Raw genomic sequence first — 17079 nt, 5'->3', positions numbered from 1 at the left:
AGCCGAGGTGGACCTGTTCGCGTCACGTGTGAACGCGCAGTGTCTCCTATGGTTTTCCCTGAGGGAACAGGACGAACCACCACTGGGAAGAGACGCATTCGCGCACTACCCGTGGCCGAAAGTTCTTCTGTATGCATTCCCTCCGCTGTCTTGCATTCTCCCACTGCTAGCCAGGGTGCGGTCAGAGGAGCTGTCAGTGATACTGATAGCGCCCGATCGCCCGGGGGCTCCGTGGTTTGCGGAGATGAGTCAGATGTTGATTGCGCCACCTTGGCCAATTCCACATCGACGAGACGCGTTGACCCAGGCGGGAGGCTCGATAGGGCAGTGGCCCATAATCGGCCAACCACTGAAGGCTTGGTTCCTGAATGGGACAGGTTGAGGCGCCGTGGGTTATCTGATGCAGTGATCAGAACCATACAGGGCGCAAGAGCCAGTTCCACTTCTAGGGTGTATACCAGTAGATGGAATGTTTTCTCACGATGGTGTGACACACAGGACGTGGACCCCATGAGCTGTCAGGTAGAGAGTGTTCTCTCATTCCTGCAGTCTATGTTTGATAAGCAGAAATCGCCCTCCACCATTCGAGTGTTTGCAGCGGCAATTTCAGCTGGTCATGAAGGGTTTAACGGGAAAAACGTGTTCAGTCACCCATTAGTGAAACGTTTCTTATTGGGAACGCGACGGCTTAGGCCGATGCCTAGAGCTACGCTGCCCAAGTGGGATTTGGCTCTGGTTCTCGAAGCGCTATGTAAGTCGCCGTTCGAGCCATTGAATCAAATACCCCTCAAGATGCTGTCTATCAAGACGGCGCTGTTGCTCGCCTTGACTACTGCTAAGCGGGTCAGTGATTTGTGTGCACTGTCGACGAGACCCGACTGCCTTGCCATCAATGGCGATCTGAGCAGAGCGGTGTTACGTCCTAATCCGGCATTTGTGCCGAAGGTTATTAACAGTGCATATAGATCACAGATCGTGGAATTGTGGGCTTTTCATCCCCCTCCCCATGGGGAGAGGAGTGAGGAAAAGCTTCATTGTCTGTGCCCAGTACGCGCTTTGGCGTGTTACGTTGAGCGCACAGCAGCGGTTAGGTCATCGCCTCAGCTGTTTGTGTGTCACGGTGCGGCTGCATTAGGTAGACCACTTTCAAAACAGCGATTGTCTCATTGGCTTTGTGAAGGTATTGAGACGGCGTACGAGGCGGCGGGGCAACAACCGCCTCAGGGTATTAGAGCGCACTCCACTCGTGGAGTAGCAGCTTCTACTGCCCTCTTCAGAGGAACAGAGGTAGAGGATATTTGTAGAGCAGCGTCATGGTCGACACCGTCTCCTTTTATCCGTTTCTATCTGTTGGATATGTCTTCTAACTCTTTGGCTCGGTCTGTACTCAGCGTGGCTGAAGGGAGATCTTGAGAAAACAGAGAAAGAAAGCAGGATTGTGACCATGCTCATAAGTCCGCTTTTATTAGAAGAAACATATTATGGATGGACATGTTTTCTAACTCTTTAGTTCGGTCGGCATTCAGCAGAGCTGAAAGGCGATTTTGAGCTAGAAAGAGAGGACAAAGCAGGACCTTGGACAGGTTCCAATCAGGTCCGCTTTGGTTAGGAGAACTTGTTATATCAAGGATAAGCTTTTTAACTCTCAAGCTCGATTGCACTCAGCACAGCTGAAGGAGAATCTTGAGCTGGAGGAGAGAGAAGCAGGACGATAGACAGGTCTCTATCAGGTCCGCTTTGGATGAAAAGCATATCTGGTGGCATGTCTCCTGACTGACAGTGTCAGTATGGTAGAGACATGTATTGAGTGGACAGAATGTGAGGTCATCTATCTGATGGTTCAGTTTAGTATGACTGGTATATTTTGTTCCTGCCTACTAATCTCTGGGTTCCATTGAGTGAGTAAGGTGGTCTATTGGACACATAATGTAGAGTGACATTTTATGTCATTCCATTAGTGGACGATAGTGTTGTCTCAGAATATTGAGGCACGGCTATCTGCTAGTACAGATTAGCATGGCTTCTATTCTGATGATCTGCCCACTAGCCATTGGCATTGCCATTGAGCTAGATAGGGCGGGTCTATAACCGATGACGCGGTATATTGTGACGCCCGGATGGGGTTTTTAGTCACAGTACTGCGGGAATTGGTTGCAGCCATTGCTGGGCTTGACCTTTTTTCATTTTTTAATGGGAAGTGTTAGGCTCGGCAGGGAGTACATTTTGGAGCGTTTCGCTCCGCCTTAAACCACTAGGAGCAGAGCTCCCCTATGGGGCGGAGCTCCACGATATAGAACGACTAGTTACCGGAGTGTAACTCCAGTTCTATGAGTGGAGCGGAGCCCCATAGGACTTAAGGCCCTGCCGACCCTCTCTAGTCTCGCTGAAGATAATATCTCGGGAGGCAGATTGAGGGAACGGGTCCCTTTATATAGGGGCACCTGTGCTCCCATTGGCTGACAGGTGTGTGCATAATTTTGCTTCAGGCTGTTTCTGCCGTAGGGCAGAGGGTAAACCACTAGGAGCAGAGCTCCCCTATGGGGCTCCGCTCCACTCATAGAACTGGAGTTACACTCCGGTAACTAGTCGTTTTGTTTCTCAATCGCTGCCACCTTCGCTTTTAAAAAATGCGCGAAGTTCTGCTGAAGTAAATAAAAGTTATGATCACATGATCACTAACACAGCCTATTTGACTAATAAGATTTTATGTAATTCCAATTTCCATTGATTTATATAAAAAATAATTTTTATAAGGGAAATCTCAACTAACCTCAATGTATTATATCCTTACCCTCATGCCACTGCAAGAGGTACTGCAAATTGTAATAACTTGAATTTGATTAATAGGAAGTGGAATGTCTGTCCCAGAAGGGCTGTGTTACATCACTATTGACAATCAACTCACATTATGTTACACACTCAAGCACAATTCAGTACTATCATCCCTACACACTTTCCCCCCACAGATGATTGTGATTTGTCCTAAATTAAACACAAACCTTGGATTTCTTTCCCTTTGCCATAGGATGACGCTTGAGGATTTTAGACCATATTTATCAAGAGCTCATTACATTTACATTTTCATGAGCAGAGATCTCCTCTAACCCTCGCAAATAGTTAATGAGATACAGTATAATATGGTAGTCTTGCCAAAGTCTAGCTCATTTTTCACAAAGCATCTCCAACCATTCCAGCTCCCAAACCTCAGTTAGTCCGGTTCCAGTCAACAGCGAGAAAAGCATTAGGCAATAGCAGCACCTAGTGATGAGAAAGAAGAAGTGCGACAACTCAGTTTCCTAACTTCTGGTTCTTCCAGTGGACATTTGTGTACCAAACAATATAGGAACTCTTCTCTCAACTCTCCATTCCGTCTCAAAGGACCCAAAGGTAACTACAAACATTGTGCCTAGTTATGTTAGCTCAATGAGGAGCGGGAATGGAGTACCCAAAGTCTGAGAGAAAGATTGAAAATCCTCAGAATTATAAAAAAGACAGAAAACTCAGTTGGGAAGGGAGTACGGGGTCTTAGAACAAACATATCCACCCAGTTGTCCCGGGCTACGGTAGACTTGCATGACTATTATGAAATTGCTGGATTTGAGCACCCCACCCCTTTTGTCATGCTCAAGCCAAAGGCTAGCTCATTCCCCATACATCTCCAACCATTCCAGGCCCAAAGCACTCAGCCTCTACTATTGAGATGGGCGAGGAGCAGACAGTGCCATTGATTCATACATACTGGATTTCATTAATACCTTCTGGTAGATGTTTTTTGTTGTTGTTGTGTGAACATTAACTCGTCAACAAGGCTTCTGTTTGCAGCTAACATGTTGCCAGAGTAACAATATCAGTTGAATTAACATTCCAAAATGTTACTTTTTGTAAGGATTACTGTGGGGTTTTAGCGACAATATTCAAACTGATAACGACTTAGCTATTCCTAATAAATACAGTAGAAAGTCTACATGGCCACTTGATTCTTTTTTTACGACAGTTTAGACCCGAAACAGACAAGTTCGCCGCACACTATCTTCTCAGACTATTAGCGAACCGTCGCGGCTAACAAATGCCATATGTTAGCTAACTTTCGAACTATTTCCCTTGTTGAACGCACCTGTCAGGTAACCTGCTTCGGGTAACACACACCAGCCGGGACGGGAGCAGGTGGGAAACCCGAGGTATGCTCCTACGATGTATTGGTATTTATATCCCCATTTTCCATGATCAGAAGAGTGTCACCTCTAAAATAGCCATGAAACTCTCCGAATAGGAACGGGGAAGTGTGTGTGTAAGACAAATCATCGCTCTCCATTGAGGAATCCACCTACTAGTCAACAAGGACCCCTATTTTGGCTCAAACATTGATATGAACAACTCAAACATAAACACAAGTCAAACATTGGCAATGGCATACAAGAGAGCAATGAGCATTGGTCACAATGCAGTACCTGTGGGTTGGAATAATGTAACGTGTAGACAACATTGCCCAACAAACAATACACATTATACAACATATGAAGACAAATGGATTGCTGTGTTTGCATGTGTAAACCCATGCCACTGTTTTTAATCTAGATCAGGGGTATTCAAGTTCTACCCCGGAGGTCCAGAGTACTGTTGCTTTTTTTGTTATTCTACCTGATCATTAATTGCACCCACCTGGTATCCCAGGTCTAAATCAGTCCCTGATAAGAGGGGAAGAATGGGAAGGCTTTCCACTAGATATTGGAACATTGCTGCGGGGACTTCCATTCAGCCACAAGAGCATTAGTGAGGTCAGGCACTGATGTTGGGCGATTAGGCCTGGTTCGCAGTCAGCGTTCCAATTAATCTCAAAGGCGTTCGATGGGGTTTAGGTCAGGGCTCTGTGCAGGCCAGTCAAGTTCTTCCACACTGATCGACAAACCATTTCTGTATGGATCTTGCTTTGTGCACGGGGGCATTGTCATGAAACTGAAAAAAGCCTTCCCCAAACTGTTGCCACAAAGTTGGAAGCACAGAATAGTCTAGAATGTAATTGTATGCTGCAGCGTTAAGATTTCCCTTCACTGGAACTAAGGGGACCATGAAAATCAGCCCCAGACCATTATTCCTCCTCCACCAAACTTTACAGTTGGCACTATGCATTGGGGCAGGTAGCGTTTTCCTGGCATCCGCCAGACCCAGATTAGTCCGTCGGACTGCCAGATAGTGAAGCGTGATTCATCACTCCAGAGAACGCGTCCAATGGCGGCGAGCTTTACACCATTCCAGCCAATGCTTGGCATTGCGCATGGTGATCTTATGCTTGCGTGAGGCTGCTCGGCCATGGAAACCCATTTCATGAAGCTCCCAACGAACAGTTCTGGTGCTGATGTTGCTTCCAGAGGCAGTTTGGAACTCGGTAGTGAGTGTTGCAACCAAGGACCGACTATTTTTACACGCTATGCGCTTCAGCACTCGGCGGTCCCGTTCTGTGAGTGGTCCCGTTCTGTGAGCTTGTGTGGCCTACCACTTCGCGGCTGAGCTGTTGTTGCTACTAGAAGTTTCCACTTCACAATAACAGCACTTACAGTTGACTGGGGCAGCTCTAGCTGGGCAGAAATTTGATGAACTGACTTGTTGGAAAGGTGGCATCCTATGACAGTGCCAAGTTGAAAGTCACTGAGGTCTTCAGTTAGACCATTTTACTGCCAATGTTTGTCTATGGAGATTGCATGGCTGTGTGCTCGATTTTATACACCGGTCAGCAATGGGTGTGGCTGAAATAGCCGAATCCACTAATTTGAAGGGGTGTCCACATACTTTTGTGTACATAGTGTAGCTCAGGGGTATTCAAATCTTACTCTGAGGTTCCGGACCTTTGCTGGTTTTCTGTTCTACCTGATATTTAATTGCCCCCATCCAGGTCTAAATCAGCCCCTGATTAACTGATGAACGCTTAGGCCGAAACGTTTGCCTGAATGAAATAAATACTAAAAATAAATCTTGAATCTCCTTTTTGAGTGCGGACCAGCTACACAATTTTGGAATTCTATTTGCATTTTGGTCGACGCAACTGTTTTGAGCATAATGGTCACGTTTCATTGATACAAGTATTATCATAACAGCACAAAGTTGACCTTGTCAACGGTCACAACCGGACCTGATTTATGACAGACCTTGATCATGTCAAGCCCTCCCTGGTGTGAAGTTGTACATACATGCAGTTCTCATTTTGGGAACAGACTAGTAAAATGACCCACTGGAGCCATGTCAATATGTGGTCACTTTTAATATAGCTATAGCAGACGCGACGCATAGGAGCGTAACGGACACCACTTCCTCTTCAACTTTGACCCCCGGGGAGCATTTGTAACACCCTTCGATCGGCCCAACGACTGCCATCCCTCGCTCTCTCTTTTCATTTGACCTCTTTAATCCTGACCGGTATATCACCCCTTCTCGCCTTCTGACAGCGAACTAAATGGGACTTGCGACATGGCGTGCGGCGAATGCCGGGGATATTTGAATACCTTTCACTAAACACAAGACATTTCTAGAGAGAGAGAACACCCTGTAAAGGACGCCCTACTGTCTGCATGTGTGTGTGTGTGTGTGTGAGATAGCAAGTGAGAGAGAGATAACTAAGTTAGCCACCGATTGCAATTTCCACCAGGTAATATCTCTACTGGAAATTATAGTCTATTTCTTATCAACATTAATATCAATGAATGTAGTCAAAGCATCCAACAAAGTCCTGTGTCATGCTAAATCAGGTTGACATAGTTAAATACTGCCAACAGCTATGGAATGATACATTGCTCGGAGTCCAAAAGACAGTGAGGAAAAATCATTAGCAAACTCCTGTAACCACATGCCATGTGATACTGTGATTAAAATGACAATTATCCATATACGCTATCAGATTCAACTAATCAGGGTGTTAAGTTAGATCAAGTGTGGTAGGGCTGGAACAAAAAAGATTGCACACACACCTAGCCTCGAGGAACTGACTTTGACACCACTGATTAGAAGTTCAATCCGAACCGTTTGTGATTTAGTTTTTGTTATATTGCACATGACACCAGGGGCATTAATTTGGTTTTAGAAGTGGGGGGGCAATTATTATTATATATATTTTTGTATCCAGTTGGATAAACACTCCAAACAGCCTACCCGACCGCTCGGAGGCGTCCGCATGGTCCTAAAGCACACCGTTGCCTCGTTTTGTATCACATTCCAATGATAAAACTGGGGGGGGGGGGACAAAAATGCAATTTCAGAATGTCCACCCCGTCCCCAGTGAAAGTTGCGCCCCTGCATGACACTATCCATAAACATGCCCCGTCAATGCTATTGGTTGTGCTCACAAACAGCTTATTCTCCATAGACTAAGTGGAAGTTGCTACATTATGGGTTAAGACTGGGGGTCCTGGCTAGAAACATTGGTTTTGTTTACATGTTGATAGGTCACAAGACAACTCCAAAAAGTATTAGGCGAGATACTCAGAGCACCATCAATTGAGAAGTGGTATAACTACCTAGATTGACCATGATTCGGTACTATCTATTCATATCCCATTCAAGTCCCCCAAATTGTCTCCTGAGGTAATATTGTAATAATATTATAATTTGCCATTTAGCCGATGCTTTTATCCAAAGCTACTTACAGCAATACATGCATACATCTTCCGATGGGTAGCCCCAGCGTGATTCAAACGCACAACCCTGACGTTGCAAATGCCATGCTCTACCAACTAAGCCACGGAAGGGTTAAACGTTTAGAGTATTGCAGAGATGTCAACAAGTCCCTCGCTTACCTCAGCCAGCTGCAGGATTTCAACGGGGACATCGTGGACCACTACGTTTGTGGATCCATCAGGTTCTGGAGCGTGTCTCTTTCCGCTGTGACGCTGGGTACTGTGAACACATCCCATAGATACGGTAGTACTCCTCTCTTATTTTTTATGTCAGTTATCCCAAGGACCTGCTCTCCTTTTCTTATTCTTCTTTTCAAAGGGACCCCCTCTCTTTTCTTCAATCTGGGTTCTCCCTTTGCTTCTTTGGCACTACCTTATTTTAGCCCCCCCCCCCACCCCCCAAACCCCTCTCCCTTTCCTTCCGCTGTCTGACTGCTCACTCTAATCTGCCAGGACTGGACCCCTCTCAGCCTCCACTCCCTCTCTCCCTGGCTGTCCTATCTCTCCTCTCAGCAAGCACTGGGCCCTCTCTCTTCCCCTCCTGTCCCTTCTCTCTTGCCGTTCTAACACCCTTCTCTCTCTCCTGCCTTTTAACACCCTCCACACTTTCTCTCCCTCTTTACTTTAACCCCTTTCTCCCTCTCTGTCACTAGCTGTTCTCCCTTCCAGCCTGCACAGACCCTCCTCTCTCTCTGTCACTAGCTGTTCTCCCTTCCCTTCCTGCCTGCACAGACCCTCCTCTCTCTCTGTCACTAGCTGTTCTCCCTTCCCTTCCAGCCTGCACAGACCCTCCTCTCTCTCTGTCACTAGCTGTTCTCCCTTCTAGCCTGCACAGACCCTCCTCTCTCTCTCATCTCCTGTTACACCTCTGACTACCCTCTCGCTCTCCCCTTTCGACCTTCAAAGCAACACCCTTCTCTTGCTCTGTCTCGTTCCCCATCTCTTCTTACAACCCTATCTCTAGCTGTTCCCCCTCCCCTCCTCCTCGCTCTCCCCCACTCGCTCTCTCTACAGGGAGAGGGGCAGCTGTTTTGGTCAGGCTGACATCAGGCCCTTCCCCTTTTCTTGGTGTGTGTTCATCCTCTCTCTTTCCCCCCTCTCACATGGGAGCGATGAGATAGCGCTGATCACTACGACACCCTGCCCGGACTTTGCACGTGAAGGGAGCAGACAGTGAAATGGTTCCTTCCTACCATTTTTCCTCTCCTCCCTCTCTATGTCATGTGGGAGCGACTAGATAGTGCCTCACACACTCCAATAACCTGTCCACCCACCCGGACCCTGAAACTCTACTTGGGGAGAGAACACACACAGGACATCAGTACTGTAATTCTCTCTATTTCTCGCCTTCTCCCTCTCTCTTATGCTTTCCCTTAATATCCCTCTCAACTGAAAACAATGATGACTGTTCCTTTAGACCTGTGTAAACCCCCACCCTGCAACACACACACACACATCATGCTCACCCTCAAATCCAGTCCAAATGGCAAACTCCCAAATGCAGAAAAAGTTATAGTAAAAAGCTTGAACAATAAGCTCTTTCAAAGCCATGTTCTTATCCCTAAGTTAGATCCCACTGGCATACTTAAAAATGGGACAGTGTTAAAAATGGGACTGATGTATGGCCGGGGGACTAATGTATGGCTGGAGATTAGGTAGGAGCACAGTTGAACTGAGTTTTACTAAATCTGGCCAACTGAAGTCAAACCATTAAGGCAAAAACATCACTTCCCCAAAAAAGTGACATGGCATTTCTGTCACCTGAATGTCAAGGGGATGTTGTGGTTAGTAAAAGTAGCGAGGCTGGAGAGGGTCTCCTCCTGTTCTGTGGGAGTCACATGGGGAGCAGGACCTCCTCGGAGAGCCAGCTGGTATCCCGCCCAACCATCAGGAATAACACTCCACAGCAGAGAGCAGGGGGTGGGGAACAAAAACAGTTAACACACCATCGCCCCCCACCCCCCCAACAATATATTCCCATTCAAAATCCTAAATTCTCTGAATTCTAGTTGGTTTACTATTCTTGTGAGGACTTCTAGTTTCTAACAAGTATAGTAAAATGTGCACACACACACACACCTGTCAGCATTCCTGAGGCAAAACATCAACATGCTGATGGCTGTTTTAGCAGGGGAGTCCAGGACCCTCCAGTCCCTGTCGAGACAGGCGTGAGGGAGGGGGACGGGGAGAGGCACAGCAGGACCCTCCACACCTGCCACCATGAGTTCTGTACACAGTGGGGGGGTGAAGAGCGATTGCCACCAGAGAAATATGTTCAGGTCCACACCTGGGGTGCATTCAGTGAGGTGAAACGTTCACAACGTTGCCGATAGAAATAGAGCAGACACAATTCCATATTCTGCATGAAAATCATATCTGTTCTATATAATTCATTTCTATCTGAAGGTTTAACTGCGGCACAATGCAAACTGACATCTAATTATTGTTGATTAATGGCCGTCCTTGTCAACGAACTGCATAAATATAAATTCATATAATGGGCTCTATGGAATAACATTACATATAAGACATACAGTGCCTTCGGAAAGTATTATTTTTCCATATTTTGTTACGTTACAGCCTTATTCTACAATGGATTAAGTAAAACCATTTCCTCAGCAATCTACACACAATACCCCATAATGACAAAGCGAAAACAGGTTTAGAAATGTTTGCTAATTTATTAAAAACAAAAAACAGAAATACCTTATTTACATAAGTATTCAGACCCTTTGCTATGAGACTCGAAATTGAGCTCAAGTACATCCTGTTTCCATTGATCATCCTTGAGATGTTTCTACAACTTGATTGGAGTCCACCTATGGTAAATTAAATTGATTGGACATGATTTGGAAAGGCACATGCCTGTCTATATAGAGTGGGGGAAAAAAGTATTTAGTCAGCCACCAATTGTGCAAGTTCTCCCACTTAAAAAGATGAGAGAGGCCTGTAATTTTCATCATAGGTACACGTCAACTATGACAGACAAATTGAGAGAGAAAAAATATCCAGAAAATCACATTGTAGGATTTTTTATGAATTTATTTGCAAATTATGGTGGAAAATAAGTATTTGGTCACCTACAAACAAGCAAGATTTCTGGCTCTCACAGACCTGTAACTTCTTCTTTAAGAGGCTCCTCTGTCCTCCACTCGTTACCTGTATTAATGGCACCTGTTTGAACTTGTTATCAGTATAAAAGACACCTGTCCACAACCTCAAACAGCCACACTCCAAACTCCACTATGGCCAAGACCAAAGAGCTGTCAAAGGACACCAGAAACAAAATTGTAGACCTGCACTAGGCTGGGAAGACTGAATCTGCAATAGGTAAGCAGCTTGGTTTGAAGAAATCAACTGTGGGAGCAATTATTAGGAAATGGAAGACATACAAGACCACTGATAATCTCAAATCAAATCAAATCAAATTTTATTGGTCACATGCGCCGAATACAACAGGTGCAGACATTGCAGTGAAATGCTTACTTACAGCCCTTAACCAACAGTGCATTTATTTTAAACAAAAAAAGTAAGAATAAAACAACAACAACAAAAAAGTGTTGAGAAAAAAAGAGCAGAAGTAAAATAAAGTGACAGTAGGGAGGCTATATATACAGTAAAATAAAGTGACAGTAGGGAGGCTATATATACAGGGGGGTACCGTTGCAGAGTCAATGTGCGGGGGCACCGGCTAGTTGAGGTAGTTGAGGTAATATGTACATGTGGGTAGAGTTAAAGTGACTATGCATAAATACTTAACAGAGTAGCAGCAGCGTAAAAAGGATGGGGTGGGGGGGCAGTGCAAATAGTCCGGGTAGCCATGATTAGCTGTTCAGGAGTCTTATGGCTTGGGGGTAGAAGCTGTTGAGAAGTCTTTTGGACCTAGACTTGGCACTCCGGTACCGCTTGCCGTGCGGTAGCAGAGAGAACAGTCTATGACTAGGGTGGCTGGAGTCTTTGACAATTTTGAGGGCCTTCCTCTGACACCGCCTGGTATAGAGGTCCTGGATGGCAGGGAGCTTTGCCCCAGTGATGTACTAATCTCCCTCGATCTGGGGCTCCACGCAAGATTTCACCCCTTGGGGTCAAAATGATCACAAGAACGGTGAGGTAAAAATCCCAGAACCACACGGGGGGACCTAGTGAATGACCTGCAGAGAGCTGGGACCAAAGTAACAAAGCCTACCATCAGTAACACACTACGCCGCCAGGGACTCAAATCCTGCAGTGCCAGACGTGTCCTCCTGCTTAAGCCAGTACATGTCCAGGCCCGTCTGAAGTTTGCTAGAGTGCATTTGGATGATCCAGAAGAGGATTGGGAGAATGTCATATGGTCAGATGAAACCAAAATAGAACTTTTTGGTAAAAACTCAACTCGTCGTGTTTGGAGGACAAAGAATGCTGAGTTGCATCCAAAGAACACCATACCTACTGTGAAGCATGGGGGTGGAAACATCATGCTTTGGGGCTGTTTTTCTGCAAAGGGACCAGGACGACTGATCAGTGTAAAGGAAATAATGAATGGGGCCATGTATCGTGAGATTTTGAGTGAAAACCTCCTTCCATCAGCAAGGGCATTGAAGATGAAACGTGGCTGGGTCTTTCAGCATGACAATGATCCCAAACACACCGCCCGGGCAACGAAGGAGTGGCTTCGTAAGAAGCATTTCAAGGTCCTGGAGTGGCCTAGCCAGTCTCCAGATCTCAACCCCATAGAAAATATTTGGAGGGAGTTGAAAGTCTGTGTTGCCCAGCGACAGCCCCAAAACATCACTGCTCTAGAGGAGATCTGCATGGAGGAATGGGCCAAAATACCAGCAACAGTGTGTGAAAACCTTATGAAGACTTACAGAAAACGTTTGACCTGTGTCATTGCCAACAAAAGGTATATAACAAAGTATTGAGAAACTTTTGTTATTGACCAAATACTTATTTTCCACCATAATTTGCAAATAAATTAATAAAAAATCCTACAATGTGATTTTCTGGAAAAAAAAATCTCATTTTGTCTGTCATAGTTGACGTGTACCTATGATGAAAATGACAGGCCTCTCTCATCTTTTTAAGTAGGAGAACATGCACAATTGGTGGCTGACTAAATACTTTTTTCCCCACTGTAAGGTCCCACAGTTGACAGTGCATGTCAGAGCAAAAACCAAGCCATGAGGTCAAAGGAATTGTCCGTAGAGCTCCGAGACTGGATTGTGTCGAGGCACAGATCTGGGTAAGGGTACCAAATAAATTCTGCAGCAATGAAGGTCCCTAAGGACACAGTGGCCTCCATCATTCTTAAATGGAAGAAGTTTGGAACCACCAAGACTCTTCCTAGAGCTGGCCGACCCGGCCAAACTGAGCAATCGGGGGAGAAGGGCCTTGGTCAGGGAGGTGACCAAGAACCCGATGGTCACTCTGACAGAGCTCCAGAGTTCCTCTGTGGAGATGGAAGAACCTTCCAGAAGGACAACCATCTCTGCGGCACTTCACCAATAAGGCCTTTATGGTGGAGTGGCCAGACGGAAGCCACTCCTCAGTAAAAGGCACATGACAGCCCGCTTGGAGTTTGCCAAAAGGCACCTAAAGACTCTCAGACCATGAGAAACAAGATTCTCTGGTCTGATGAAACCAAGATTGAACACTTTGGCCTGAATGCCAAGCATCACATCTGGAGGAAACCTGGCACCATCCCTACGGTGAAACATGGTTGTGGCAGCATCATGCTGTGGGGATATTTTTCAGCGGCAGGGACTGGGAGACTAATCGAGGCAAAGATGAATGGAGCAAAGTACAGAGAGATCCTTGATGAAAACCTGCTCCAGAGCGCTCAGGACCTCAGACTGGGGCGAAGGTTCACCTTCCAACAGGACAACGACCCTAAGCACACAGCCAAGACAATGTCTCTGAATGTTCTTGAGTAGCCCAGCCAGAGCCTGGACTTGAACCTGATCGAACATCTCTGGAGAGACCTGCAAATAGCTGTACCTAATCTGACAGAGCTTGAGAGGTTCTGCAGAGAAGAATGGGAGAAACTCCCCAAATACAGGTGTGCCAAAATTGTAGCTTCATACCCAAGAAGACTCGAGGCTGTAATCGCTGCCAAAGATGCTTCAACAAAGGACTGAGTAAAGGGTCTGAATACTAATGTAAATGTGATATTTGTTTTTTATTTATAATAAATTAGCAAAAATGTATACTTTTTTTTTTGCTTTGTCATTATGGGGTATTGTGTGTAGATTGATGAGCGGAAAAAACAATTTAATTGTGTGTAAATGGGTGAGTCATTATTACATTTTTAAAATCCATTTTGAATTCAGGCTGTAACAACAAAATGGGGAAAAAGTCAAGGGGTCTGTGTAGAAGGAGAAGAGATTAATAGGCTTACTGTAGCTATCTGTCATGCATAATATGAATAGGTTGTTATGAATAAGCCCCTTCATAAAGAGACAGACACCCTTAATAACAGGACTGATGTCCATTGGAAACTTGAAAATTCTGTTATTTTCCCATTTCTATTGCTTTTTAAGTTGTACTTCACATATTTACATGTCGGCACAATGAAATATTGGTTAATGAAATACAGTGAGTGCCTTCAGAAAGTATTCATACCCCTTGACTTATTCCCCATTTTGTTGTTACAGCCTATTTACACACTATACCCGATAATGACAACGTGAAAACATGTTTAGACATTTTTGCTCATTTGTTTAAAATGAAATACAGAAATCTCATAAGTACTCACACCCCTGAGTCAATACTTTGTAGAAGCACCTTTGGCAGCGAATACAGCTGTGAGTCTTTCTGGGTAAGTCTCTGAAGTTTCCGCACCTGGATTGTGCAACATTTGTTCTTTTAAAAATTGTTCAAGCGCTGTCAAATTGGTTGTTGATCATTGCTAGAGTGTTTGAGGTTATTGTCCTGCTGAAAGGTGAATTCATCTCCAAGTGTCTGGTGGAAAGCAGACTGAACCAGGTTTTCCTCTAGGATTTTGCCTGTGCTTAGCGCCAATCCATTTATTTTTTATCCTGAAAAACTCCCCAGTCCATAACGATTACAAGCATACCTATAACATGTTGCAGCCACCACTATGCTTGAAAATATGGAGAGTGGTACTCAGTAATGTGTTGTATTGGATTTGCCCCAAACATAATACTTTGTATTCAGGACAAAAAGTGAATTGCTTTGCCACATTTTTTTTTTGCAGTATTACTTTAGTGACTTGTTGCAAACAGGATGCATGTTTTGGAATATTTTTTATTCTGTACAGGCTTCCTTCCCTTCACTCTGTCAATTAAGTTAGTATTGGGGAGTAACTACAATGTTGTTTATCCATCCTCAGTGTTCTCCTATCACATCCATTAAACTCTGTAACCGTTTTAAAGTCACCATTGGCCTCATGGTGAAATCCCTAAGCGGTTTCCTTCTTATCCGGCAACTGAGTTAGGAAGGACACCTGTATATTTTTAGTGACTGGGTGTATTGATACACCATCCAAAAGTGTAATTAATAACTTCACCATGCTCAAAGGGAATTCAATGTCTGCTTTTTTATTTAATTTCTACCCATTTATAATAGATGCCCTTCTTTGCGAGGCATTGGAAAACCTCCTTGGTCTTTGTGGTTGAATCTGTGTTTGAAATCTGCTCGACTGATGGACCTTACAGATAACTGTATCTGTGGGGTAGAGATGAGGTAGTCTTTCAAAAATCATGTTAAACACTGTTATTGCACACAGAGTGAGTCCATGCAACTTATTATGTGACTTGTTAAGCACATTTTTACTCCTGAACTTACTTAGGCTTGCCATTAGAAATGGGGTAGAATACTTATTGACTCAAGACATTTCTGCTTTTAGTTTTTAATTAATTTGTAAAAACTATTTCCACTTTGACGTTATTAGGTATTGTGTGTAGGCTAGTGACAAAACATCTACATTTAATCCATTTTAAATTCAGGCTGTAACTCAAGAAGATTTGGAAAAAGTCAAGGGGTGTGAATACTTCTGAAGGCACTGTACATTTTGTTTGACCCTTGACATCCACAGGCCCAATTTATCAATTACTTTGAAATGTGAAAATGTCATCTCAGAGTAATCCTTACATCCTCTTTAGGGCTGCTCAAACGTTTTCTTAAATGTAGATATTTTCACAGAAGGAAGTCTGAATCACCAACAGCTGGCCGAAATGTGGTTAACTTAATAATAATAATAATAATAATATGCCATTTAGCAGATGCTTTTATCCAAAGCGACTTACAGTCATGCGTGCATACATTTTTGTGTATGGGTGGTCCCGGGGATCGAACCCACTACCTTGGCGTTACAAGCGCCGTGCTCTACCAGCTGAGCTACAGAGGACCACAACTTGATGGCTTTTTAATTTCTGTCACTATTGCGTCAGTCTGCGAGTGTTGAGAAATTTATACATCTGCACTGTGATTGGGGATAATGGTGATGAGATTTAGTTGAGATGTGTCTGTCGGGAGGCATTGTTACTGTTGGCTGACCCACCTAAAGTCCCGTGTTGCAGTGTTGTACAAGCAACTTATGTCTGGATTACATTGATATGGTACTGGTACTCCTTGTATATAGCTTAATTCTTGTGTATTTTTATTCCTTGTGTTAAAAAATAATACAAATAAAAATAGTAGCACAATAGGAATACAATATACAAGAATGGAGCTAAATACAGGGAGTACCAGATCAACGTGCAGGTGTACGAGGTATTTGAGGTAGATATGTACATGAAGGCAGGGTAAAGGGACTAGGAATCAGGATAGATCATAATGAGTAAACTAAAGAACAGAGTAGCAGCAGCATATGACTGTAAAGGTGTGTGTATGTGTTGGTGTTGTGTGTGCGTATGTAAATGTGAGGGTTTTTTGCATGAGTGTCAGTGCAGTGTGTGAGTGAGTATATAGTGTGTATATATAGTCTTGTGAGTGTGCATAGTGTGACGACCCTCCCACTCTGTCTGCCGTATTCTCTCTTTGTTCTTGTTTCCTTGTTAGGATGCCGGTGGGCGGAGTTGGGAGGGTCGTCAGCTACATGGGAAACACCTGGGCCGGGTGTGTCCCAGGATAAATGGACCTCTTCCACATTCATTAGGGAGACTCTCTCCAGGCAGTTACTTTGATCTTGGTTGTGATATTTTTGAGGCCTTTTTGGGTTGTTTGCTTTGGCACTTATCAACACTTTTCTATATTACATTTATGCAAGCAAACACTCACTTACACTACTGATTACTGATTACACACCCCATTGTTATTTCAGTTAGTTACTTTAATTAATAAATATATACTTTGAGTACTCCTTGTCTCCACGTGTCTCCCTTTTGTTACGAACTTGAGCCGGTTCGTGACAAGTGGGGGCTCGTCCGGGATTTTGAACTGGTTGTGTTTGGGAGAACGTGGAGTTTATGTCCAA

General features: G+C 44.4%; 1 protein-coding gene across 1 annotated transcript in view; it reads right to left on the bottom strand.

Moving 5' to 3' along the window:
* The window catches only part of LOC121578022 (tensin-2-like), a 97438-nt gene extending 89400 nt beyond the window's left edge, over positions 1 to 8038 (bottom strand). The window contains exon 1 of the mRNA XM_045223757.1: positions 7782 to 8038. Within this exon, the coding sequence (XP_045079692.1) occupies positions 7782 to 7898 (117 nt within the window). The 5' untranslated portion in view covers positions 7899 to 8038. The remainder of the gene's footprint in view (positions 1 to 7781) is intronic.
* Between the last annotated feature and the right edge of the window lie 9041 nt (positions 8039 to 17079).

Source organism: Coregonus clupeaformis, chromosome 12 (assembly GCF_020615455.1).
Source record: "Coregonus clupeaformis isolate EN_2021a chromosome 12, ASM2061545v1, whole genome shotgun sequence".
NCBI classification, from domain to species: domain Eukaryota; kingdom Metazoa; phylum Chordata; class Actinopteri; order Salmoniformes; family Salmonidae; genus Coregonus; species Coregonus clupeaformis.
Note: the sequence above shows the minus strand (reverse complement) of the source record. Positions and strands in the feature narration are given on the sequence as shown.